This window comes from Lepisosteus oculatus, chromosome 8, assembly GCF_040954835.1.
Source record: "Lepisosteus oculatus isolate fLepOcu1 chromosome 8, fLepOcu1.hap2, whole genome shotgun sequence".
In the NCBI taxonomy this organism is placed as follows: Eukaryota; Metazoa; Chordata; class Actinopteri; order Semionotiformes; family Lepisosteidae; genus Lepisosteus; species Lepisosteus oculatus.
In genome coordinates this window covers 47341264-47366851 of record NC_090703.1, presented here as the reverse complement: position 1 = coordinate 47366851, position 25588 = coordinate 47341264, and the positions used below count along the sequence as shown (strand labels likewise).

Sequence of the window (25588 nt, the reverse complement as noted above, 5' to 3'; positions counted from 1 at the left end):
GCAGCAGTTGTTGAAGCTGATTCCCTGGCTTCTTTCGAGAAATGGCTGGTAGGGAGGGCAGCAGTTTCTGCAGTCATCAGTACGCTCTGTGGGGCTTGGTGCTGTAGTCTGGCAAGGGCACTCCGGCTCTCTGTGCTTATAGTGCAATCACACAGCCAGGGCAGCGGGGTGCAGGGGCAGCCGGATCTCTCGGGATTCTGGGGTTGAGGAAGCACCCGTCCTGTCCCCGAAACAGGGCAGCTCACTAGCCAGTCGCACAGGAGAGCCGGGGGGGGCAGAAGGCCAGAGCCCCCCCTAGCCCCTGGCTCTAATCCTGTTAGCGCAGCGCACTGGAGATCCCGGCTCACAATGGGCCACATCGCCCCACTGACAGCTGTGCTGCCGCTGAGCAGTTGTTGAGGATATTCATGTGGGGCTGGCCCCCAGGGTACCCTCACTCAATAAGTGGAGCCCCTCAGGACTCCCTTTCCCTGACACCCACAGCACAGGGGTCCTCAGTGCCCCCTCCCCAACAAAAGATACACCAGAGCGGCCATCGGTCCAAAGCAGTCGGTTCACATCTCATACAACCGCAAGGAACCATGGGCTCGTGAGTCAAAAGGCTGAAAGACCGAAGAAGCAAGCAGTATCAGCGACTGTCTGTCTTTTCAGTTTTCTTATTCACTTTCTGAGGATATTGATCCAATTCTTTTTGATTTCGCTCAACACCTACATTGGTGGCTGCGGTAGGATCCACTGGACCTTTCCAAAAGCTTATAAATCGGTTTTTGTATCTTAGCACTGAAATGAAGATTCACGTGAGAGTTTCAGTTCTTAGGAAACTGGCAATGAGCTATGGTGAGGCAGCAAGTTGTTCTGTCGACCATACAGCATAATACTGTACCACACTGTACTGATATCACTCCAACCCGCCCAGCTTCTTCAGGACTATCCATCTGTCAGTCTGTCTGACCCCAGAGGCTCTGCTGGACACAAACAGAACGAGTCTGACAGCACGTGGGGGCAGCCCTGAAGACAGCTCATCAAGGCATCCCGAGGACACCACTTAAGTCTAGGGACCCACCATCCGTTAAGTACAAAGATGAAGATGGGTCATTCCCATAGAATATTATGAGACCGCATTTGTTTTGCTCTGACAGTTTCAACGTGATAAATATTACCAGCATGACCTCCAGAGCTTTTTTCCCCTTTTGTGAACATTAGCTCTTCATTTCTCCATTGCCCCCCCAAAAAAAAGAACACAAGACTGGTTTAGCTGTAAAACAAAGTCCTCTTTCCCTTTTTCTGTGCTTGATTTGCTCTCGCCCTTTCCTTGACCTCAGCAGGTCGAGGACAAGTGAGGCGTCCCCCTGGGCTCTATTGTCGAACCTTCTGCTTTTCACCCAGCCCGGTTCCTCTTCTTTACCAGTGACACCCAGTTATCCTAGTTAGAGGATCATGTCCCTCACAAGTGTCACAGGTCTGTGTGCTTAGCCCCGACACTCCACTTGGATTGTGCACTGGGCTGGAAGTGACTGGAGACACCTGGGTAAAGTACCTTGGTCAGAGACACAAAGCCTGCTCGAACCCGCAGTCCTGCGAACACAACTCCACAACGTCTCCCTCAGCATGCTGAAGCAATGGCACATTTATAAGCAAAGATCAATGATTGTGCACAATGATTGTGCCCAGGCACGGATTGTGCCTGTACAGCACAACTCTTAGCTAGAGAGAAATAAGATTGCCCTTTGCCACATTTCCCCCTATTCTTCACAGTTTCACGTTGGCTCTCATTAGCTGGAGAATTTAGACGGAACCCAGGACACCGATCCCTTCCCATAAACCACAGCCCCCCATATCATAATTAAAAAAAAATAATCTCTTTGATGTCATTAGCCACTTTTAGAAGCACAGAATAATAAAAAAGGCAAAACGAGGCTTCTTTTTGAAGCAAAATAAGTCTGGCTTCAGATCTGTAGTGTTTAGACTTGAAATTTGAATTCTGAGCTGTGATTGTGAGTGAGGCTGGCGACTGGCTGTTCTTAATTAGAGCGATCGTGCTACAATGAGGAAAATCAATGAGTGGACGTCACTCTGCATTTCAGCAATGGGTTTGAGGCCGATGCAAAAACACAAATGGCCTGTAGCAAACGCATTAATATTGCAATAAATAAAGGAAAAAAAAAAGAAAATTTGAGACAAAATGTACATAATTCCTTTTTCTTGTGTTGTTGCCAATTATTTAGATGTCATCAAACACATCTGTTTCATGAAGTCGCCTTGTTGTCTTCAAAACAGCTGGGACTCTGCAAATCAAACATCCCCGCTGATACTCTCAATAGCTTTGAAAATAATAACAATAATAATGGATGTTCGTTTTTTTTTTCCTTTTTATTCTGTTGCCTGAGAAATATAAAAAAAACAAGTTTAATTGAAATTTACATGTTGATAGTTGTTTTTTTTCTTTTCCAGCAGAATATTTACAAAAAAGTTGTTTGTTCTGTCTTTATTTTTCCCCCCAAAGAATAACGTGTTGGTTTCAAAATAATTATAAATTTATCCCCCTTTCTCAGCCCCAACCCCCACCTCCCCCAGCCAAGAAATGAGTGTCTGTTCATTTCAACACTGCCAGTGTGCAGACAGAAGGACCAGATAACACTTACAGAGTACAGGATGGAGGGGGCCAGCAGTTCCCCTCCTGAGCTGTCCATCAGGGTGGAACTTTATTCTAAACTGGGTGACAGCCAAGTGGATGGCTAAACATTTGTATCTGTACAACACTACTCAATTCAGGAGGACTATGACGAGCTCTCTGTGATCTTTCGATTGCTTTAATTTCTTTCCTTGAAGTCCTGTCCCAACTGCTATCACCCCGTTTTCACAACCTGTTCTCCTTCGCCCAAATCGGATACCAAACAAATAGCTCTGGACGCCTTTAGGCTGAAATGGTCTGTAAAAAATGTCTTTTCCACTCTGGGGACATGAGAACATAAGATAGGAGAAAAGGGAGAGGAGGCTGTTCGGTCCATCCAGCCTACTTACAGAGATTGCAGCTACAGTACTTACAGCTACAGAAATCTCATCCAGCTGTTTCCTGAAAGCAGTAACGGCTTTGAGAACATGCCTAGGCTGGTTGTTCCACACTCCCACAGCTCTTTGCTTAGAGACTTGCCTCCTCTCCTGATCAGAGGATCTCATCCGGCTCTTTCTTGAAACAATGTATCGTCACAGCTTTAACGACATGGCAGGGCAGCATAAGAACTCTGTTTCTTAAGAAGGAACATAAGAAAAAGAAGACATCATGACCTTGCTGGTTTGACAGGAGTTACTGTCTGTGCAACCTCCATATGTGGTCAGCAACGCATGCCCACACTCTCACAAGTGTATCTTTCCAAACTGTCAGGAGCTCCCTGAAATATCACACAGGGTGCAGACCCAAAGCAAGTACTTTTACCCCTTTCTAGCCTTTAAGAAGATACCATTTAGTCGCAGCAACGATAGAAGTACAACCCTGGCAACTTTCTTAGGAGTTCCTATCATTGCAAGGGCATTTTCTCAGACTTGACCCTTTTAAATGCAAAAATCCCTACACCCACGTATAATAATTCCTTACACTTATATATCTCTTTTCTGGACACTCCACTCAAACTGCTCTACAGGTAATGGGGACTCCCACTGCCAACAGTATGGTCTGCCAATAGACCAGTGGTGCAGGGGTAAGACTTCACTATGCACAAACATTAGCAGAAGGCCAAGACTGGTTTCATTCCACTACATCAGACTACAGGAAAGCTATCGAAATAAAATTGAAAAAATACATATATTTTCAAAGCTTGCACATGGAAAAATAGAAAGTATTTCCGTTTGCTTACAGCAGGAACATTAACAGGTATGTGTTACATGTTCAGGGACTACATTATTATTCTGGCTTATGACAAGCAAGATGGAGGCTTGATTTCAATAGGTGAACCTTTTTTTAAGGCTGCAAGACAAGAAGCACCTCCCATCCATCACCTAATGCATTTAACAGGGGTGCGTTTCTTGTTACTTCCAGGGCTTTGAGGCGTGTGTCTGCAGACATGAGAAGTGTGTGCCTTGGTGTCCTGATCCTTCCCTGGCACTGGGTGCAGGAGTGATGTTCCTTTGCTTCATGAGGAGTTGTGGATCCCTGGACCCCTCCAGAACTCTCCTCCCGAGAGGGGCAGCACCCTTGCCAACCAGCCCACATGCCCAAACCTTTGCCCCATGGCTACAGGAGACAAATGGAGGGACGGGATTGGGGGGGGGGGGGCGGGCAAAGATTCAGCTCCGGACCCCGCAGGCTTTGAAACAAGTAAACAGCCCCTACTTTAAAGCTTTTACACGTCAATTTAAGAACACATTCTCTTTATGTCCAACCGCTGTAGGGCTGAAATGCATAATTAATGAACACTCAGTTAATCTATTGATCTGTCCTTTTTAAGAGTTAGCAAGGCCGAATCATTGAGCAGATATAACAGCAGGTGAAGAGGAGAGGGCAAGGGAACTGGATGGCAAAAGCATTAAAAGCAAGAAACGGTAATAAACTCTGCACACTTTTTATCTCCTAGAAAACTGCAAGTGTGGCGCATTTAGAGCTGGCGGACGGTTGGTGTTCTTACACCTGCACCTACAGTAGTTTAAAATATGCCGCAGCAGGTGTGAAGCTGAGCTGCTGCTCTGAGTCACAGCGGAGGGTGAGGGGTGCGTTCCGAAAACACGCCCGCACAGTCCTGAGTCACCGCAAGCACATCACGGCAAGCCCTCATCCTGCCCGGCTGCACCCAGCAGGATGCACAGGGGGCAACGGGACAGGTGGAGGTGAGGGGGTCTGTTTTCACAGGACAGCATGATGCTTTTAGGGTTTCAGGACAGAGGTGTCTGAAACCCAGCCTCTGGCTGGGAACCATCTCCGGACGTCGGACAGAAGGGTTACAAAAATTCCAACCCAATAGTGCAGCCTTACGCTTGCTCCTCAATGGGCTTGGCATAATTTAATTTAGGCACATCTTATCCCAGAGTCCAGAAACTTCCACCACTGAGCTGAGGCCAACATGAGCTTAAATATTCCAGAGAGCCGGAATGATCGAGAAAAGCAAGAATTCTCTACCATAAAAGAATCCGATTTATTTGAAATGTAAATTCGTCCGATACCGGCTGTTTGGGTTTTTTAGAGATGCCAAGTCTGCTTCTATTCGCCCTTATTCAGTTTCTACCTTATGAAAGCACATGGTCATCTTTTATTAATCTTCACGCGTTGTCCTTTAAAGATGTGATTTTTGCTTCTCTACAGTGATGCCTTACTGTCTTCTCACCTGACTGAATGCATTTCTCCTAGAAAAGGTCTGATGCCCAGCCGCTGCAGCGCATTTCCATAAACTCTCCTGGCTTCAGTCTCTCTTCAAACAATTGATGGCCGCCAAGTTCTCCCTAGTACAGATTCATTACTTTTCTCCCAATCTCCCTATTGCAGCAGCTCCACAATACAAAGATGAGTGCAAAAGCAGTGGACTCTAAAACCTGTCTGAAGCTTGGAGAATGAGGCACATCTGCACTGACCCTGCTCCTGCTGTGGGACTGGTTGGTTAAAGGGACAGTAAAGGTTTTCAGCTCTGTGTTCTGCCTCTCCTTAAAAATCCTCAGCGTGACGTGAGTGTCGGGCCAACAGGCACAGGGAGGAGACGGCTGCAGGACGGCATTGTGTTGGAGATCTGATCTTCAGCTCAGGACATCCGGCAGGAGCAGAAGAATCTTTCCCAGTGTGCTCTGCAGCCCAACGGCACATGGCACACAGCACCGTCCCAGCCCCACCCCCCCCCCGTCCCAGAGACTCCCCATCCAGCCATGTGACTGCAGCAGTCCTGTACCTGCACAGCCAGGTTAAAGTGCGCTGGATACAGTACATGGAAATGGAATGAGGAAGGACCCCCTTCCAGCTTCGCTTCTTTAATTTGCACTGGCAGTCGATAAAATATTTACTAGGAACCCTAAAGGCAATTACATTAAAGTGTGTAGTTAGACACCCCTTCCCTTCAGCACCCCTGCAGTGTAAATCAAGCGATTTGGTGAATGTTCACAATCTGCAACGCTAGATTTTACACCTCATCAATAATTTAGCCATTGAAAAGAACACAACAGAACACAGAAGAAAAGGACTGAAAGAGTAGTTTATATATATATATTTTGTCCATTTGTTCAATGTACTGGAAAGTCAATTTTGCACCAGCCACAGTATAGGCAATATAAAAACACTTTCTCCCCCTTTCTCTCCGCTCGAGGTCAGCAGCGCGAGCTGTGCAACACAGCACCCCCTGGAGGAAGAGGGAGGTAGCAAAACAATAATGATAATTATAACCTGGTTGGATGAAGAAAGAACACACTAAGCAGGTAACCATGTGCTTGAGTACAGCGCTCCTCAGAAGAAGCAGATTCAACTAAGGAAGACTAAGACTAAGGAGCAGATTAGAAAGAAGACACAAAACAAACACGTGGTAAATCCTAAAAATGGGACACGGCAAAATGCAGCGAAGCTCTGAACAGCACGGCAGACATCTGATTCTAAACCCTGGCAAAGCACAAACAAATCATGAACAAAAACAAATGATTTTACAGGCGCAATTTCTGCTTTTAAAAGAATAAACCCATCTGAGATTCTGAATCTTGCCGAGACTCGTAACGCAGCGGGGCTCTCTGCTCTTGTCCTCTACACCTTTGATCCCACCCTTACAATCTTCCCCCACCTGCAATCTGCCACCTATAGGACAGGCCTGCCCTCTCCTGCCTGCCCCCTCCCCCTCCCTACCAGCCGTGTGGGGTAGCTGGGGGCTCCTGCTCTCTGGCCCACACTGATCACTTCATTAAACAACCCGCAGGCATGGCAAACCGCTTAGCAGGACCTGATACGCATCAATACAGGGAATTCCCAATCCTGCATTAATTACAATTAATAAAGATGTTTCGTTAGCATTAATTAAGTGCTTCCCCGGGCATGTTTAGCTAAAATTCACCGAGCTGCAGACTACGAAGCTGCCCAGAATGGAAGGGAACGTGCACTCTTACAGGGTTGTAAAAGAGGGAGGGACTGCGAATCACACACTGATTAAAATACTGAGGGGATTAAAGCTATGAGGCCTAAACATACTTCCCCTTTTGCCCTTTGCTTAATTAAGTCGGCACACGTTTGCCTGCTGATCTTGGCAACCTGATTTCTATAGGGGTGTCGGAAAGTGATGTCCCCTCTCTGCGTGCATGCTGATCACTCAGTCTCCTTGCTGCCACTCGCTGGGTAAAGTTGCACAGAGTGGCTGACTGGCCAACAGGCTGTCCTCCGCCTGTTGAAGAACAGATAATTCAAGCTCCAGTATCAAAAACCCCATGTCCAGGCTGGAGAGAGGATACTGGGAGTCAGGGCAACCAGGCAATTCTACTTCAGACTGACACATCACTCCGCAGTCTCCAAACTCCTACTTTTATTTTTTGGGGGGGTCAATGTCCAGCCATGACAGTCGGACTGTCTGGCCACATGTCTGTCTCCTAGCAGCCGTAGCCCCAACAAGTTGGTCGTCATGACGCCGGTTGCCATGAAGAATCGTGTGTGCGTATGTGGGTGTGTATGTGTAGGGGGGGGATTCATAATTAATAAGCAACAAGATGTTGGACAATGCCTCTCCTCGGCTCCTTGCTCCTCAAGTTTCGGAGAAGGCCATGGAGACTCCCTCCTATTGTGCGCCTCCGTTATGCAGTACGGGGGTGGCGGCCCTGTGCTCCTCACACCAGCTGGAAGATAAAACCAGGAGGGTCCAGCCCGCTCTCCCCCTGCCCCCCGACTGCTGAACCACACACTCGTGCTGCCAGGGGCTCTGGCAAGGCACAACTACAGAGCCGGTTCGCAGAGACAGCAGATCTCAAACTGGGGCACTGGGGACCCTGGGGAGACCCCTACTTAGGGGGTGTCCAGAAAAAAAAAAAAGGAAACCGTTCGCAGGCGTGCCGAGATTTTCATCATAAACAGAGCCCCTTGGCCGAATCGGGATCTGCTGACCCACAGCTTGGCCTTGAATACCTGCAGTCCCTGACAAGATCTTTTTACAGGACTTCTTCCACTTTTCTGTTTTTCCTGAGCAAAACGGGATTTTAATAATTGAATGACGGGTTTAATGAGTCCGTAGCACTTGAATATGAAGCAGCGACCCCTGCCAGATCTCTGGCTTCCTGGTGAAACAGACCTCCCTGCTCTTTCAGCAGTCATCAGTCCGATTGAGTGACGTCTCATGCACGCCTCGTTCTTTCACAGGACAGCCCTCTCGTCCCATCAACAGATCATTTTCTTGGAATCCTATTTTCTTGTTTTCCAAGCGGAGAGAGCTGTCCAGCTGTACAGTCTTCTCACAGTCTCCGCAGCTTGTCGGAGACATCACATTGCAGGGACGCAATTATCAATAAAAGACATGCAGGTGAGCGAACGAATACACCTGTCAGACTTAGTGAAGGGATGACAGGAGGAGGTACTTAAGGTGTGCTGGCTGAACCACGTCATTTCAGACTGAAATCGGTTCACCTCTAGAGAGCTGTCTTAGACTTACTCTGACCCAGCCTGTAGACACTGAGAGTGATGGCTCAGAACACAGCTATCTAGTTCATATTCATTTTTATTATTAATAATAATGTAGAAATATACTGCATCTCATATTAAGCAAAAGGACTTAATAGGCTGGGCTCTACAAATTTGTTTTGCCAAGATGTTTAATGGTGACTTACTGTATATAAAAAGCCAATGTAGCGCCTCGGCGCCACCGAGAAATTGCTTCCCCGTATACGAATTTTTGCCTCTTGACGGGATATTCAACTCCCTTTGCACTTATTAAATTGCACTAAATCACCTGGAAGCAGAGAACTGCATTAATCATGAGCTCGAGAAGGAGTGACACGGCTTCCTTGAACTAACTGGGGGAAAAAAATGCTTCCACGATTAAAACGTAACGTGGGAAAAAACTAACACACATTTATAATCCCCTCTAATTAAAAACCTCATCTATTTTTCGGAACGATTGAACTTCTGCAAACTCTTCTAACGTTCTAGGTAAAACACTGCAGTAAAACCAGTCACTAATTCACGCTCGGTACTAGAATAATACAAGACGCTGAAGAAACACAGAGAGACCCAGAGGCCCTGGACTCTTCTGCAGTCTGACGTTGTCCCTCTATGACTGATCCAGGCGTTTAAAAAAGTCACGTCTAAGCGTTTCAAGGAGAAAATTGACCTGGCTCGTACTCCAACTGTCGTGGGATTTTCCTCCTTACCTTGGTCACCTCGGACAAGTCATTAGCATAGGCAAACTCGCCCTAACTTGAACAGAAAACCAAACCGAAGCCAACGTGCCACCTGCCATTCACAGCCCTCGCGTTCCCTTTAACTTAACTTTAAAAAAAACAAACGCAAGAGGCATCGCATAGGAAGCCGAAGATATTGAGCACATTTTTACCTGCGCAGCGTGCTCGGGGGTGGGCGTGGTCAGCCTCTCACAGCCCAGCCAATCCTGCCCGAAGCGTGTCATGTGCCGCTCCAATGAGAACGTGCCTGTAGGCGGAGGGGGGCTCGACACAGAATTCTTATGGAGGCGGGGCGCCGGTTTCACTCGCTCCCAAATAGCAGAGGCGTAAGGGGCGGGATCTTGGCTACATTGTGGGCGTGTCTCTACGTCCACTGAGGTCCAATGAGATGGAAGCAAAGGAGTGTTGGTCCATCACCGGGCGGGGCCTGGGGGCATGCGTTATATTATAGCTGCATGCAGAGATTACCCCCAGTATCACAGACAATAATATAGCGCGCCGTCGGAGGGACAGCTATCGGCGGACACTGTAGAACACGCAAGGTAGCTGTAGGGGGTGGCCAATAATCTTTCTCTCCTTTTGCCTGCTGATGAAATAAGAAGAAGAGTATAGCAATACAAATAAAAAGGAAGTCGGACTTGGCGTAATTATGATGTCCATGAACAGCAAGCAGGCCTTCAGCATGCATCCGATTCTACACGAACCGAAGTACACCCCTCTCCACTCGAGCTCGGAGGCTATCAGGAGAGCTTGTCTGCCTACACCGTCGGTAAGTTACAGTCACTGTGACAATAGTAGCGTGTTTACATGACAGTCCAGAGTGTAGTTATTAGTGACTGGGAACAGTATCGCGGTGTTCCTCAGAACTCTGTGTTTAAAAACATGACCTCACGGCTTGCGGATTTTTAGAAACTTTTCTTCTGTGACTGTAAATATTTTGAAACCCAGACTGTAAAAAAAAAAAGCTATAATGTATACAGAAACCGAACTCTATTGCGTTACACCCTAGGTGTTGGACGTCTTTCATTTAACATCGATCTGTGGGATTTTAGCTTATTATTTAACGTTCACGTGTAAGGTGATACGAATGAACTGGGTTTATCATTTCCCACAAAAACTGTTGGCACGTTGTCCGGGAATATTAAAAAAAAAAACAAAAACAAAAACAAAATCGGCCGTGCAGCCAGGGTCGTGTTTCCAGGAGCCTCCATCCGCACGCCCACTCGAAAAGAGACACGCGTGGGGTTGTTCCGTGCCGGCGGATGAAGTGTGAGGAGGGTGGTGAAGGGGGTGATCGATGGCGGTGTTTTGGGGATGACACGCGACTGTCTTGTCTGTCGCCGAGCGCGCTGCCGGGCCACCGGGGTAACCGTCCACCTGCCCCTCTCCCCTCCCTCCAGCTGCAGGGCAACATCTTCGCGGGCTTCGACGAGACGCTGCTGCAGAGGGCCGAGGCGCTGGCGGCGGTGGACATCGTGTCGCAGAAGAACCACCCGTTCAAGCCGGACGCCACCTACCACACCATGACCAGCATGACCTGCACGCCCACCTCGTCCTCGGCCCACCTGCACCACCCCTCCGTGCTGGGCTCGCACCACCACCACCACCACCACCACCAGCCCTCGCAGGGCCTGGAGGGCGACCTCCTGGACCACCTGACGCCCGCCATCTCCCTGGGCGGCATGGCGGGCCCGGACGTGGGCTCCAGCGCCTCGCACTCCCACGCCCACATGTCGGCCATCAACCACATGTCGCACCACCACCCGCAGACCATGAACATGCACCCGCACGGCCTGGCCTCCCACGCCTCGCTGGGCAGCGCGGGGGACTCGGAGCCCGACCCGCGGGAGCTGGAGTCCTTCGCCGAGCGCTTCAAGCAGCGGCGGATCAAGCTGGGGGTGACGCAGGCGGACGTGGGCTCGGCGCTGGCCAACCTGAAGATCCCCGGCGTCGGCTGCCTCAGCCAGAGCACGATCTGCCGCTTCGAGTCGCTCACCCTGTCGCACAACAACATGGTGGCCCTCAAGCCCATCCTGGAGGCCTGGCTGGAGGAAGCGGAGAGGGCGCAGCGGGAGAAGATGACCAAGCCGGAGATATTCAGCGGCGGGGACAAGAAGCGAAAGCGCACGTCCATCGCCGCCCCGGAGAAGCGGTCGCTGGAGGCTTATTTCGCCGTGCAGCCGCGGCCGTCGTCGGAGAAGATCGCCGCCATCGCGGAGAAACTGGACCTGAAAAAGAACGTGGTGCGGGTGTGGTTTTGCAACCAGAGGCAGAAACAGAAGCGCATGAAATTCTCGGCGGCTCATTAGGACCCCGAACCGGGGTTGGGGTATGGGGGGGGGGAGACGGGGACGGGACCAGAGATTCATATTTTCAAAATAACCGAGAATAAAACCCGCGAGAGCACACAGCGACGGACCTTTGATCCGCAGACGACTCGCGGTTTTGTTATTTTCCAATGGGAGCAGGACCTGAAAATAACAGTATAACCCCCCCACACACACACGCCCTTTTTTGTTATAAAAGCTTAAAAACGTTTAAAAAATAAAAAGATTCTCAAAGGGGAAAAGGATCTCAACCCGTTCTCCTAATTCACCGATACGGACGGACAGGAGAGAACTTTACTACTGACTTTCACGGCAGTCGCTGGACAAACCCAGAGAAACTTGAAGAAGAAGAATTCTCTTTAGCCGAAAAGGGAACCCTTTTTATATTTAATAATGTACATATTTGTGAATACATTGCACCTCTGTGTGAAGAGCGCGTTGAATGTTTTTTTTTCTTTTTTTAAAAAAAATGTTGATGTTTTGCAGAAGGTAAAAAAAAACAACCGATGCTTATAACTTTAAATGTTAATTTACGTGATTCAGCTGAAATGATTTCTCTAATACCTCCTCTGTTACCCGACGATCTGTGTTCTCCATTGCATGGTTCACGAGTAGGGCGTATCAGTGCGTTATAGTTTTCTTCCTGAATCTGAATGCATTGCAATAACGAAGCACACACAGTCCGCCGTCCCCGGTGTCTACCTCATTCCTCTAGGCACGCTCATGGTTAGATCCGAAAGCAGGGGCGAAGTATAGAGACTTTGCATTTTCCCCTCACAAGCCTGTAGGAGAGCCTATAGACTACACAAACATGTAAACGTGTTAAAAGTCGAAAGTAATTTCACTGTAACGATGCTTTGACAATCAAATCATTTTGAATCATTACGCTGTATTTGACTTTCCTTGTACGTATAAACACCTAACGAAGTAGACCAAAATGCGTTTTGGTGTTTCTGAGTTTTGCTGACATTATTATTATTATTATTATTATTATTATTATTATTATTGTTATTATTATTATTATTATTATTATTATTATTATTATTATTATTATTATTATTATTATTATTATTAACAGGGAATCGATATTAACATTTCAGCAACGTTGTCATATTTATTCTGCATTCCCGATTCATTTCGTGCACTTTGTAGATATTTAATTACGGGGGGGGGGAGGGTTGTTGGTTATTTATATTTATTCATTGATTTATTTTTCTATTTATTTACTTGATCTTTATTTATTCTGAAGACGGCTTGTCGATTTTCTTTGTGATTCTTGAAAGGTGTGCTGAAAGTGTCTGTGTACGCGACAGAGTCCCGAATAAACCATGCACGTGTTACCTCTTCAGCTCTTCCTATCTTGTTATGAGTTTCTTTATCAGTTCTCTTTTAGAAAATGGCTATACAGGGGCAGCGTTGGTAGAGAGAACTGTTGCATTGACAAAATCCTCTTTCGCAATTGTAATATCTCCGTGGTTATAATCCACAAGAAATACGGGCGCATGATTTATGCTACTCCTACAGAAACTAAAACGTTTGCCTTTTCCAAACGGAAGAAACACACACAGAATACAAGGTATTTTCCGATGGCGTGCGAAGCTCTGGATTCAATCCATCAGAAACATTTTCTACGGGCCTTAAATGCACATTATTAACATGAGCGCACCAAAGCATTTTTTTTAATGGCAACGTGTTTACTTGTGTCTAATTACGCAGCCGAACAATTTCACAATCGCGGCATAAAAATATTCCGGGACGCTGTAATTTCGACAGGTCTCGGTATTATTTTCCTTGCTTTTCCGTTTTAGTGACACCCGCTGCTCCGGCGTACCCGCTCTCAGTTTTTGTCTCGGAGATTTTCATAAAGCCTAAGTGCAAGGAGAGGAGCACCCGCGGCTAAAACTCTTCCCAATGAAATATTGAAAGATGCACGCTCGCCAACTGTCCACATCTATTGGCTCCGCCAAATGCACACCGCCACGAGGTGAGCTATTAACGCGGGTTTTTAATTTTGTAAGACGGTGTCGACGGGCAGAGACGAGCCTGTCGCTTCACTGAATTTTAAAATCGCTTCCTAAACCCCCCCAACCCCCCAAGCGATAATATTATCTGGCGCGCAATTCCCCACTGCCCCTCGGTAACTCGCTGGAGCAGGGCTCGTCGGAGCCGCTGCCGAGTCGGTGAGAAGGCTTAGCGTTGCCCTGTATTCCCCGAACAAAGTCGTTTGTGAGGGTATAATGACTTGTTTTCGTTAGGGAGCGGACAGTCTTGACTGGAGCGAGCGCCACACTGTACAGCTCGGGCTGTCCTCCCGTCTGTTCGCACGTTCTGGAATCGTGACCGCAAAACAACAACTGGCCGTGTCTTTATCTGGATAAAAAACAACAACAACAACAACTGTAAAACTGATCATTCCAGTCTGACGAATGGGCCCTCTTTTCTTTCACCTGTTAAAACGGTTATCCGAGCTAATAAGAGTGAGAATCTAGAATATAATGGTGAAATTCGGGATTAAACGAGGAACTGGGTGCACTCGTTACTAAATGATGGCAGCGCCTGTGCTAAAACGATATTTAATTAAACAAGGGCATTTCCACGAGTTTATTTTAGAGGAGTGTCATCTGTCGTCTTTATTATTTCAGAAAACAAAGGTCACCACCTCAACCTGTAATTCGTGAAATATTATAGAGAAGTGCGGTGAATTAAGAATCGAGAACTAAGACGACTTCACAAGCGAAAAATACCTCCGTTTCCGAGATTTCTAAACTGCATCGCTTCCGCCTTCTATTAAATGTGGTCGTTTCTGCTACAGTGGGTATCGATAGGCGGCTCATCTTATTCAGCCGAAGAAACCAGCGCGCAGTCCTGATCGGCGAGCTGATCTGTGTGCCAGGAAGTTCTTGACCACAGTCTTCTCAACCCTAAACACAGACATCAATAATGTAGGTTCACACTCGGGGAAACTCGCCTGCTTCAGGGGTGACAGACTAGGACAAGGAAAGAAGGATGTGGGCATTTTGTACAGTACGTCTCGTTTCACCTTCACTGTGCTTCACAATCGGTCCTCCTGCTCACTAATAATAATATTATTAATAATGGGATGACTTGATTATTCTATTTGGGCATTCTCGCGTGCTTCCAAGACTCTTTGTGAAACGCGAATAGCATTATTGAGCAGTTAATTGAAAATGTGCCCAACCACCGCATGTGTTTACGTACAAATTAAGTCCCAGACACCCGACATATCCAGGAACGCACAGAGAGGCCGGCCCCGGCGCCCCGTGTGTGTCGCGTTCAGGAGAGGAGAAGGGATTAAGCGGGGAACACTCCCGAGCCTCCGCCTCTGTACTTCCGCGCTGGCTCTGTCCCTGCTGGCCCGGGAGCCGCTGCCGGCCCCTAGCGCTCCTGGCCTGGGAGACGCGACAGGTTTCCAGTCCTCTCGCTTGTTCAGGAGGTGGTTTCACTCTGTAAACCCCGTTATTAATGAATAATGAATACGAGCTGTTATGATACTATTGATTTTGCGCGCGTTTGTTAAAAAAAAAAAGTGGATAACCCTTCGGCGGAGCGCGCACGGCCCCGCGTGCCGTAACACGAGCCGGGTCCCCCTTCCCTGCCACTGCCGCCGCGCGCCCCCGCGGCTCTGCGGGTCACAGCCCCCTACAACACCGCCGATCCGCTGTCGAGACAAAACGACACCGCCGGCGTGTCGTTTCCACGGGATCCGACGCGTCACTTGCCAGTACATACAGGCCGCGCTCCGTGTTGGAAAATCTAGATTAGGCTAAATCCAAATATAATTAGGAGGGAGGTTTGAGGGCGACGGCTAAGCACCGGCTTGTCAGTGACTGTTCAGAAAAATGAGTGAAGGAATGACGCTTCGTGCCTGACATGTGTGTTCAGTACTGTTTCGAGCTTTCAGTCTCCACATGCCGCGATCCGGTCCGTGAAGTCCAGGCTCCGTTTATACATCTCTCGAAAACCCGTGAAAGAAAGATTTCAAGAAGCCACAGGATACGCTCGTATCTCCAAGATTTTTTTGCTTTGGCAGTTACGGCATTATTTAAGCAAAGAGTCTGCAGGGGAAAAAAAAATAATAATTTGCCAGAATCACAAAACGTAATTTTCTTTCATTTATTTTAATGCACGAAAACGAATACTTTGTTCCAGGAAATTGCACTTATATTAAACGCATTCCTGAGCGGGTGTGTTGATATGTAAAGATGTACTGTATGCCCGTACAAGGCGTGTAGAACTAAGGACGAGCCCTGCGCACGAGCTGCTCTAGGCCAGCGGTTCTCCTGCCTCTTCAGAGGCCACAGGCAGTGAGCACGCGCGAGATGGTGCAGTGCGTGCGATGTACACTTTATAATTCTTGATTTCACAACAATAAAACTTAATCCTTCGTGCAACAAGACAAGTCGGTTGAGAACCACATCTCCTTTGCAAGGATCCCGAGAACACCCGATTATACAGCAGGTCGTTCACAGAAGCAACTAAAGCACCCTTCGTGAGGGGACAACAGCGGCGAAACCAGAACAGGTTTTGACTTCTCCAGGCTGGAGTGCTAACCTGTGCTCCATATCGCCACCCCTCAGTCAAGCAGTCCCGGCCAAGGACTACTTTTAAGCCTCCATTTCTGTTCAGAAACTTCAGAGTGCCGAGAACTGTTCTCGGAGTTGAGAGAGACCCGCCCCGGCGTTCACACTGCACGCTGTCCGTCCCGTGACGCTCCGCTCGCGGGCTGGGCTGCGGTTCGCACGCGCGGTACCAGCAGGCTACGCTTTTAATAAATCATACCAGCCGGGGGAAGCTGTCAACACAAAAACTGCAAGAGATGAGACCCAACAAAATGTTTACGCTAAAATCATACATTTATAATGTCAAGTACATCGCGCGTTTAGCTAAATATCCATTTCAGCCAAACGTGCAGATGGGAGGGATAAAAATAAAACGTTTCGCACTTTATCGCCCACTCCTCTGTAATAAAGCCGGCCCTTTCATTCAAATCAAATCGAAAAACGTGGTCCTAAATGAAAGCCTTTTATTTCGATAATTAAAGCCTGCAATCTGTAACATTCCTTAAATGTATCTATTTTTAAATCCCCTTAGTTGTCACATCTTCAGTCGATTTTACCAGCTAAACGTTATTTGTGGTTCAGTAAAGGATGGGTCGTGACACAGACTGCGATCATGCCGGACAACTAAAAAGTTGCAAACGTCAATTATGTCACAACCATTGACTTGTTAAACTTTCCCTTTTCGTTGATGAAATATGCATGTTCCTGATTCTCATCCCCACGACCCGGACTCGCCCGTGGGACCCCCACGGGCATGTTCGCCGGATGGCTTTGAAGGAGCGGTTCCGGGCGAAGTGGAAACTCGTGGATGCGTGAACGGAGACACGGTCCCGCGACAGTCTCGGTTAATTGTCTGATTTAAATAATTCACGCGCAGAAAGCTTTCTCATCTTTTTGTGTTTTCCCGTAGAATCCAAATACGGGACAAGTTGGGAATATGAGAAATTTCCCCCCTCTCAGAACAGCGAAAGATAAAAGTCAATAGTGTAAACGGAGAAAACTAAAACATCTAGAGAGGCATGAGGAGATATCCAGAACGGTTCCGTCGTTTACATAATTAACCTAATAGATAATTTCAAGTTTTACAACCGCTGGAATTCCGTTTCGCGGTTTAGTTCGATTATTTAAACGAAAGGTCTTACTATTAGTTGAGAATCTGCTCGTTTTTTTTCCCCTCTGAATTTATGACGAAGTTTACCCGCGTTTGTTTTACATTAAATTGTGGTGAAAAAAACGCCAGTCTAGACATTTTGCGACAGTGGCTCGGGGAGACTGAAAGGTTCCACACTGACGCCCTTGTAACAAAGAAATGAGACACGCGAGAGCTTTTGTAAAGTGGGATGTTAAAACATTATCGCGACGCTCAAGAAGCGCGGATGTTTGTGCCTGTCCGAGCTTCGCAGGCAACAGCGCTAAGGTCGGGCCACCGAATCTGTGACTAAACCGCGGTTTCAGGAGAGAGCAGGAGAATGGAAGATATATAAAGTGATGTATTTGTAGCAATTTGCATAGTTCCTTTTAAGGCTGGTACATTATTCATTAGCTTTGGAAGGAGAAAAATATATATAGATGTCACAGAAATGAAAGCATGTACAGTTTGCTCCACAAGGCACCTGTGACTTTATTTTGTAACAATATATTAAGGGGAAGAGAGCGAAAAGATAAAAAAAAATTACACACTTAAATTTCCATCCGTCCCCACGGTTTTTTTTTTTACTTCTATTTTCCATGAAGCGGAAAGCGCATTTTCATAAATAGACCTTGGCCAAGTGCTGTGTATAAAAAATTAATGAACCCGGAGTCTTGAGTGCAGCCTTCGGGGCCTTAGAGAATCATTTCTCTGATACATTACCATCGCTTTCCCCCTCTCTCGCAAAAACAGACCGCGCTGCACCCCGGCTCCACTTCGCTCGGTGGCTCAGCTCCGGTCCAACTGCTCTGCTCCGAGGACAGCGAGGGGTGCCCCTGCTTGGTTCGTCTTTTTAGGGGTCCCCGCGCTCAGACGCCGGCGGCAGCCTGGCCGCACCCTGCATCACACCTGCTGACACGGCCATCTCCCTCTCCACCTGCCACCACTGCGCAGGCCGAGAGGCAGGCCGCCAGATCACACCCACAATATTGAAAGTTTTAAACGCGGGGTAATGCAAAATTCATCGCCGGAGATAATATATAAGCCCGACACGCAACATCACAGGGCGCAGTTTTCAGAACACTTAAAACAGAAAGACAAAACCGCGAGGAATCGAGTCGGCCGCCTGCAGAGAAGCTATAGCTTGGAGCGTAGAATCCGAAAATGTTGTTGTTAGTCTTAATACTATTCGCATTTTCGTCATTGCTACTGCTACAGTAGTAATAGTCGATTCATGCTTAAAAGGGCAATGCAGAAATCAAGGTAAGACAGATGGGGCTTCAAATTGATGTTGACAAGGTGTACAAGGAAACGTGTTTTGTACCACTTGGCTCTTATTGTATAAATAACAGGAGCTAAAAGAATACAAAGCAGGATAATTTGATCTCCTGTGAGCACAGGAAGAAGGAGAGAGGGAAACATGCATATTCAACAATAATTAAAACATAACGATATAATTAGGAATATAATCAAATATAGTAAACGACATGAACGCTCAAGAGGCGGTGATCAAACGTCTTCGTTATTGGGTATAAAACAATCCGCACCAAATTAATGCCGCCGTTCATGTAGCTGCCTAGACGACAATGGGACGGCTTGACACGAATAATTAAAGGATTTTTATTTTTTTCTCTCTGCGTTTCATCTTTGTTTGCGATGCTGCCTTTTTTTCTTCCTGCGCGAATGAATTACCGCACGCGCGCGCGCGTGTGTGTGTGTGTGAATTTGATTATACTGCAGTGATTTCGCTACGTCGGGTGTGTGTGTCGCTCGGCGGCGCGCAAGTAATGATGGTCGGAGCTCTGAGGTGAAAAGTTGCCTCTACGATTTTATCCCAGCAGCTCAGCTGTTGAGCAAACAAATCGTGGCGTCTTCTCTCACACCAGGCACAAAATTACGTGCCCTCATCATCTGGCATACATCACCAGGGATAAAAAAAAAAAATACGAATTTGTGTCCACCATTATTTTTGGTTAGTCAGTTTACCTCCGAGATATCTAAACTTATTCCTAAATAAAAATATAAAAGTTCAATTCATTTGTAATTTTGGGTTATTTATTTAGATGTCTATGAAATTCACACAAAGATAAATATTTTTAAATAATAATTTTAATCCACTGCCACTGCTAAGCGAGATAAAGGGTTTAAAACTCAGATGTCCAAAATATCACTTTCTAATAAATTCATAAGACCACCCTGAAAAAAATAACCTAGAGAGTTTCTCCGTCGTCCTGCTTATAACGGTGGGGCCTGTGTCGTACTGTGTCACGGTGCTTTGACAGTTTTGAAGTGCTTTGAAGTTCCGAAAGCGGTAATTAATCGAGGGAAACTAGACAGTAACCTCGGCCGACACATTAAATACTCCAGAAAGCAGCTTGCATCTCTCAGGATGATCCTGAGCCCGTGTCCCGTGCGGGCGTTCATTCCTTCACACTGGTCACCGTAGCTGCAACTGTCTGCCGCATCTGGGAATGTTTCAACTCGACTCAATTTTGTAGACAAATGATAACATATAAGATACTTTCATATACCTGATGGATGAGAGAAATTAAATGCGGAGATGACTTTTTTGTTAGCAAAAACGGCGTCCACATAATAATAATAATAATAATAATAATAATAATAATAATAATAATAATAATAATAATAATTGCACTTTGCTTGGATTTGCAAGAATTTACACTTTTTAATTTGAGTGTATTTCTTGCAAAGGTTGACCTTCGCGTCTAAGAAAAAAAAAAATCGGATGTCAAGAACTATGTCTCACACAGAGGCAACAAAGTATGCACACATCGCGAGCGCTGACCCGCGATCTGAACTGTCGGAAGCGGCTGCTCTTAAATTCCCCAGCCCGCACGACACGCTGCGGCAGAGCGGGGGGCGCAAGAAGCATGATTCCAGGCTGCTGGGGAGCGGAGTCCCTCCACTTCGGACAAGTTCAGGGTGCTCTCGCGACACACGGCTCCGACTGCTACAGTACGACTTCTTCCGTGGGAGCGAAATTAGAAGAAGAAAAATCGGTGCATTTTTTACCCATATTATGTTTTCCTAAGATCGCTGTGAAAAAAAAACAAACCATGGCTTGGTAAAAAATAAATAGTAAGATTGGACATCTCCCGTTACTGCTACTGTCCCCTGTAAATAGATTAAAACCATAAAATCTTCACTCGTTGAATTAGAAAATGTCACTGTTTGGTTACTAAAATAACAATTAATGTATAAGTACGGAAATGTTTACCTCCAAAATAAAAATGCTGTGTTTGTGCAATATAGAGTGTTTTAATTGCGAGCCTAGAAAATCACAAAATGTGATCGTTCGCTTTATGTCAGGTAGGGCCTTGTCCCAGTGCATCAACTTTCCTGTAAGTGCACAGCACACACACCAGTGTGTAACTAAAGAACAGCACAAACTTCAACAAATCCGAAACTATTAATCTTCCTGGGATATTAAATAAACCCACAGCAGCAATCAGTTTTCTAATGAAAGAAGTAAACAACGTCATTTAAAATTAAAATGGGATTAATTTTCGATCTATCATCAATATATGTTCTGCAGAGGCCCGATGCCTATAAGATAATGAAATGCCTGTCACGGGCTTCCGGTTCAGTACCTTCCAGAGTCTCGAGCCGGGGTTCAGCACCAGGGACAGCAGCACGCGCCTCTGCCGGCCTGGTGTTTTAGAACACATGACAACATTAAGGCGCCTTGGAATTGGAAAATTACACCTCCGACACAAACAAATTGCAGGTTGAGACTGATCGTGCACGTGTGGTGCAATTAAAATTCAATTTCCTTTATTAGTCATTATATTGATTTTAATAACATTATTATTATTATTATTATTATTATTATTATTATTATTATTATTATTATTATTGCACACTATGAAAGCTTCTTTGCTTGAGCTTTTCTAGACACTGTATTTCAGGTCAAATGTAATTTCATTAAAATTGCACAGTAGTTAAACGAATGTGTTTGGTTGCCCAGCTGTAAACCAAAGGTTTTCTGTAGCAGGGGCCGGTGGTAGGGCATCTTGTCAGTTTAAAATACATTATTTATGGGACTTAATTAGAGGGTAATGCTCATTTTAACACCAGGGTATTAATTAAATACTATTACACACTAGTGTGTCCACGTTTTGTATGGTTTTGAGCCATCAGGAGCTCAGACACTCTTCTGAATCCCAAGTGTCTCTCAATAGCTTTCTGGACCTAACCGTGGTCAGTTCGAGCTCAGTTTATCTGGAGTAGAAAATCAGGCCCCCAAATCTTGCTTGATAAACGCTGAAGCTCCATTCGATAGCTACCTAATTTCTCATATAATTTGTCATCTCTTTAAAGGGTTTAAACACAACGTGGGAATTTACAGCGCAATTAATAAATATAAAAAAAACTATAATTATTGCCTGGACTGTGAGCAAAGTACTAAACTGCGGAACAAGTAGTGAAAATTAAATCCCGAAGCAAAACGAATAGTTTTACAATAATATTGAACAACGTCTTCTGTTCTGTCCTTTGCATTGACTGATGCACAGAATACGCTCGCCTCCACCGATATTGTAAACAGCGACTTTTCGTTGCAGCTAGCCTTTGCGGACAGAAAAACCGACGCCACGCGAACAGCGCCGTTTCCTTTTCCGTTATGCAAAAGCAAAAAGAAGTGAACTTTTTTTTGTCTACCTAAGCCGATCAGAAGGACAGCGCCCGAAACCGTTCCGCGAGACCCTTCCGACGGAGCGAGCGCAGATTGCTGGCCTGTTTCTGGGCCACATCCCCGATGAGCAACCCGCCTGCGTTCGGGCAGAGAGCCGGCGGACTGCAGCGCTACTTTCTTGTCTTATTAATGAATAATGCAAGGCTCAGAGGCTAGCAAGTTTCCAGTTAAATAGCAATTTGCTTAACCGATGTTTCCTGTCTCCGCCAGCCTCACTCGGTTCTGTGAGTTAGAAAAAGCCAACGGCATAATTAAACAGGAGAGGTTCTGGATGCCCTCGCCGGGTCAGGGGGCTGTCCCGATCATTAAAGAAAACCGAAGGCTACTGTGCAGTTTGAAACAGATCGGGTGCAGGTTCGCACTAATTACATAACGGGGGTAAGGAATGAGGCTCGGAGACAGGTCTCGTCCAGGACAAATCGCCGTGGACGAAATGCAGGGAAAAAGGCTGTGGAGTGTTGTTATGGTCTCCTTACAGGCCTTCACAAGACTCCACGCGTCCTCTGTCGGGAGTTCTTTAACTACTGCAAAATAACACTTCAAAGCAATTTTGGTTTGGACCCCCAAAAAAAAAACAACAACTGCAAAGGTCATTTCGATCTCAGTTTTCAGCTCAAGTCCCATTCGTCAGATGACTAGAGTTGATTAAAACTGAAACACACCTCGGCCCTGAAAGCACTTCTTTACCCGCGCTCAAAGTCGCGTGGAGAGGGCATTTCCGTTTTAGCGTCGTTTAATAAAGTTAGCGCTGCGCTCGTCTTCTGTAGCATTTCCGCGGTCTGTCTTCAGCGCAGTCAGAGCGGGTTTGGGTCGAACTGCACTAACAAGAGACGCCCGAGCGGTCGGTGCTGGCGGGCCTGCCTCCGGGCTCCTCGTGCATCTCCACTGCCCCCTCTCCCAGGCCCCCCTGTGCAGCAGTGGCGTCTGTATTAACCTTAAATTAACTTAAAAAATGTGCCCGCAGCCGGAGGTGTCTGGGGTATCATTATAAATGAAGAAAAGGAGTATTAAATAATCATTTAAAACAGGCTCCTTTCATTGCGTGCGCTTGATACTAATTTATCCGGGGTTTAATTTTTTATCGAGCACTTTAGAAGCGAGCCGTCCTGGGCTCTGGGGGGCGGGCGGCACGACAGCTCGGCCCGCCCGGGACAGAGCACCGCCGGGGGAGGCCGGAGGTACCGCGCTAGTGCCGGCAAGCCGCGTATAAAAACATAAACACGGGGGGGGGAGTTTGCAGACGAAAGGAAGTCGTTCAGGCGGGCCGATCAGTTTGTTAAGTACGTGACCCGAGAATTCCATCCTCCCCCTCCCCCATGAAACCTCGAAAACATGCGCCCACAACCCTTCGGGTAAAGCGGACCAGACCTTCAGCGCGGCGCAAAGCCCCGTGCAGTAGTAATAAATCAACACTATCGTCATTTGAAGTGCAGGCTGCAATATAATTTATTTCTACAAAAATTAATATTCAATTTCTCTAGTGGAGTAGCGGTATATAATTATCTATTTAAAAAAAAAACTGCTACATTTTGAAATTACGAGTAGGTCAGGTACAGAACAGAAATATCCCCGCAGTGTATTTCGATATATAGGTCTGCACGCCAAGCAATTAATTCGAACACATGATACTGAATTACAGCAATCGGAAAATATCAAATCATATTTGGAAAGAAAGACTTCAAGGGATACGAATGAGCACGCTCAAAATTCCAACAATCAACAAACAAACAAATAAACAATAATAATAATAATAATAATAATAATAATAATAATAATAAAAAGTGCTATTTCTCGTTGTGGCTATTCCAGAAAGATGAGCTGCGTTCAATAACCGTTGTCATTTCGTTAAAGCACTGAACGGCGATTGCAGTTGCTTGCTAAGCCAGTAATAGTGACGAGCTTTAGACTGGATTTAGTTTGATTGAGCCGAACCGGGAGCAGGACCCGGTCGGTTCTGAGCGCCCGGACTGCGGCGTGGGACAGCTCGGGGCCCCACGCAGACACTCCAGCACGGGGCTAGTGCCCGTACCTACAGAGAGTGGCGGGACTCCTCTTTAGTTGGGAGGAGGGGCCGACAAATTAATTCGATATTTTCGTAATTATAAAGAGCTGCCCTTACAACGGCCTTTTACGCTGGCACGCACAAAACAGGACACGGGAGCTTTTTCCGCGTTATGTAGGGGTGGTAGGTGGGCACTCGCTGCTCCGGCTGAGAGCAGTCTGTGAGCGTGTGTGTGTGTGGGGGGGGTTGTAAGAGCCTATTCACTCCGTCATGGAGGTCCTGCTGTTGGGCCTTTAACACCCACAGCATCAGGAGCCGATGTACAGACAACCTGAGAGAAAGTAAACAGACCCTCTCGTCCCTCACCAATTGTTATTCATAGAACAGATAAATATTTAATATGTTCTAAGGATACCTTTTGTTAACAGAATTACCAACAAGCGCTCCTCAATGAATTCAAATTTACTCCCGCCCCCCCCCTCCTCCTCCTCCTCCTCTCCCTGGCACGCACCCCCCCCCACGCCGCGTGCCGCCCTCTCCCAGCGGACGTCCCGCCCCTCCGCTTCCGCTTCCCACGCGCGCACAGGTGAGCGGGAGGGGAGCGCGGGCAAGGCGGGAAGGTGTGGCGAAAAGGATTGAAAATAAAACGCCACACGCTTCAGCTGAAGAAAAATGCGGGGATCCCTCATTGCACCGAAGGTTACTACTTAAGTCTGTCATCGGTCAGAAATGATCACGGAGACGCTCTTAATGAAAAACGACTGTACCGTCGACTTTGATCCTTTGTACCTTTGAAGGGAGTCCCTTCCTTCTCCAAGCTGTTTCTCACCGGGCGACCTCGGCAGCACACAGGAATACTCTTGCCCTGAGTTGCGACATGTTTGTGTCTGATCCAAAATAATTAAAGGAAAATACGATTACCAATAAAAAAAAGTAAAAATGGAGACGAATAACTGGAGAAGGGGTGAAGTTGAGGTTCTCCCTCACAGCGACGAGTGCGCGCGGGCTCGCTCGAGCGGGAGCGGGTGAGGGGGGGGGGGCACGTCAGCGCGCGGGGGTCCCCGCCGCCTCTTATTTCAATCATCTTGTTTGCCGGACGGCCGCTCGAGACTCGCCCGCGACCTGTTGAAGCCGCCGCGAGAGCGAGGGGGCTGTTGGCTTACCATGAAAGTTTAATCAGCTTTGGCGCTTCTCCTTTCCAGCTCATAAATTCCCCCTCTCAACAAGACATGGTGGAAAGGGGGCGCGGAACCCCCGCAGACACCACCCCCCACCCCACCGTCTCGAGATGGGGGAGGAGGGGGTGTGTAGCGTGAGAAGGGAGGTTTCACTCCTTGGGGCACGCAGGAGCAGACGGAAGCCCTTCTTCAAAAGAAGGATGCCGTCCCGAAAATATCTGCGCAGAGCTCCGTCGGTTGTATTTAAAAAGTACCTAAAAGAATAATTCCGAAGTGCATAAGGAACATTCCCTGCCCGCATACAGATACAGAGCAGGTCTCGCTTTAAAAC

The 25588-nt window shown here is 47.0% G+C and overlaps 1 protein-coding gene and 1 long non-coding RNA gene across 2 annotated transcripts; one reads left to right on the top strand and one right to left on the bottom strand.

The window, feature by feature from the left end:
* The first annotated feature begins 9739 nt into the window (after positions 1 to 9739).
* On the top strand, positions 9740 to 12631 carry pou4f4 (POU class 4 homeobox 4). Its single transcript, XM_006632865.3, has 2 exons — positions 9740 to 10096; positions 10728 to 12631. Exons 1-2 carry the CDS (start codon positions 9977 to 9979, stop codon positions 11634 to 11636), a joined length of 1029 nt encoding a protein of 342 aa, XP_006632928.1. The 5' UTR covers positions 9740 to 9976; the 3' UTR covers positions 11637 to 12631.
* Positions 12632 to 20126: 7495 nt separating this feature from the next.
* On the bottom strand, positions 20127 to 25066 carry LOC107077884 (uncharacterized). Its single transcript, XR_001478861.2, has 3 exons — positions 24869 to 25066; positions 20975 to 21033; positions 20127 to 20420 (listed from the first exon to the last, which is right to left on the bottom strand). It is a non-coding gene; the product is annotated as an uncharacterized lncRNA (long non-coding RNA).
* Positions 25067 to 25588: the final 522 nt, after the last annotated feature.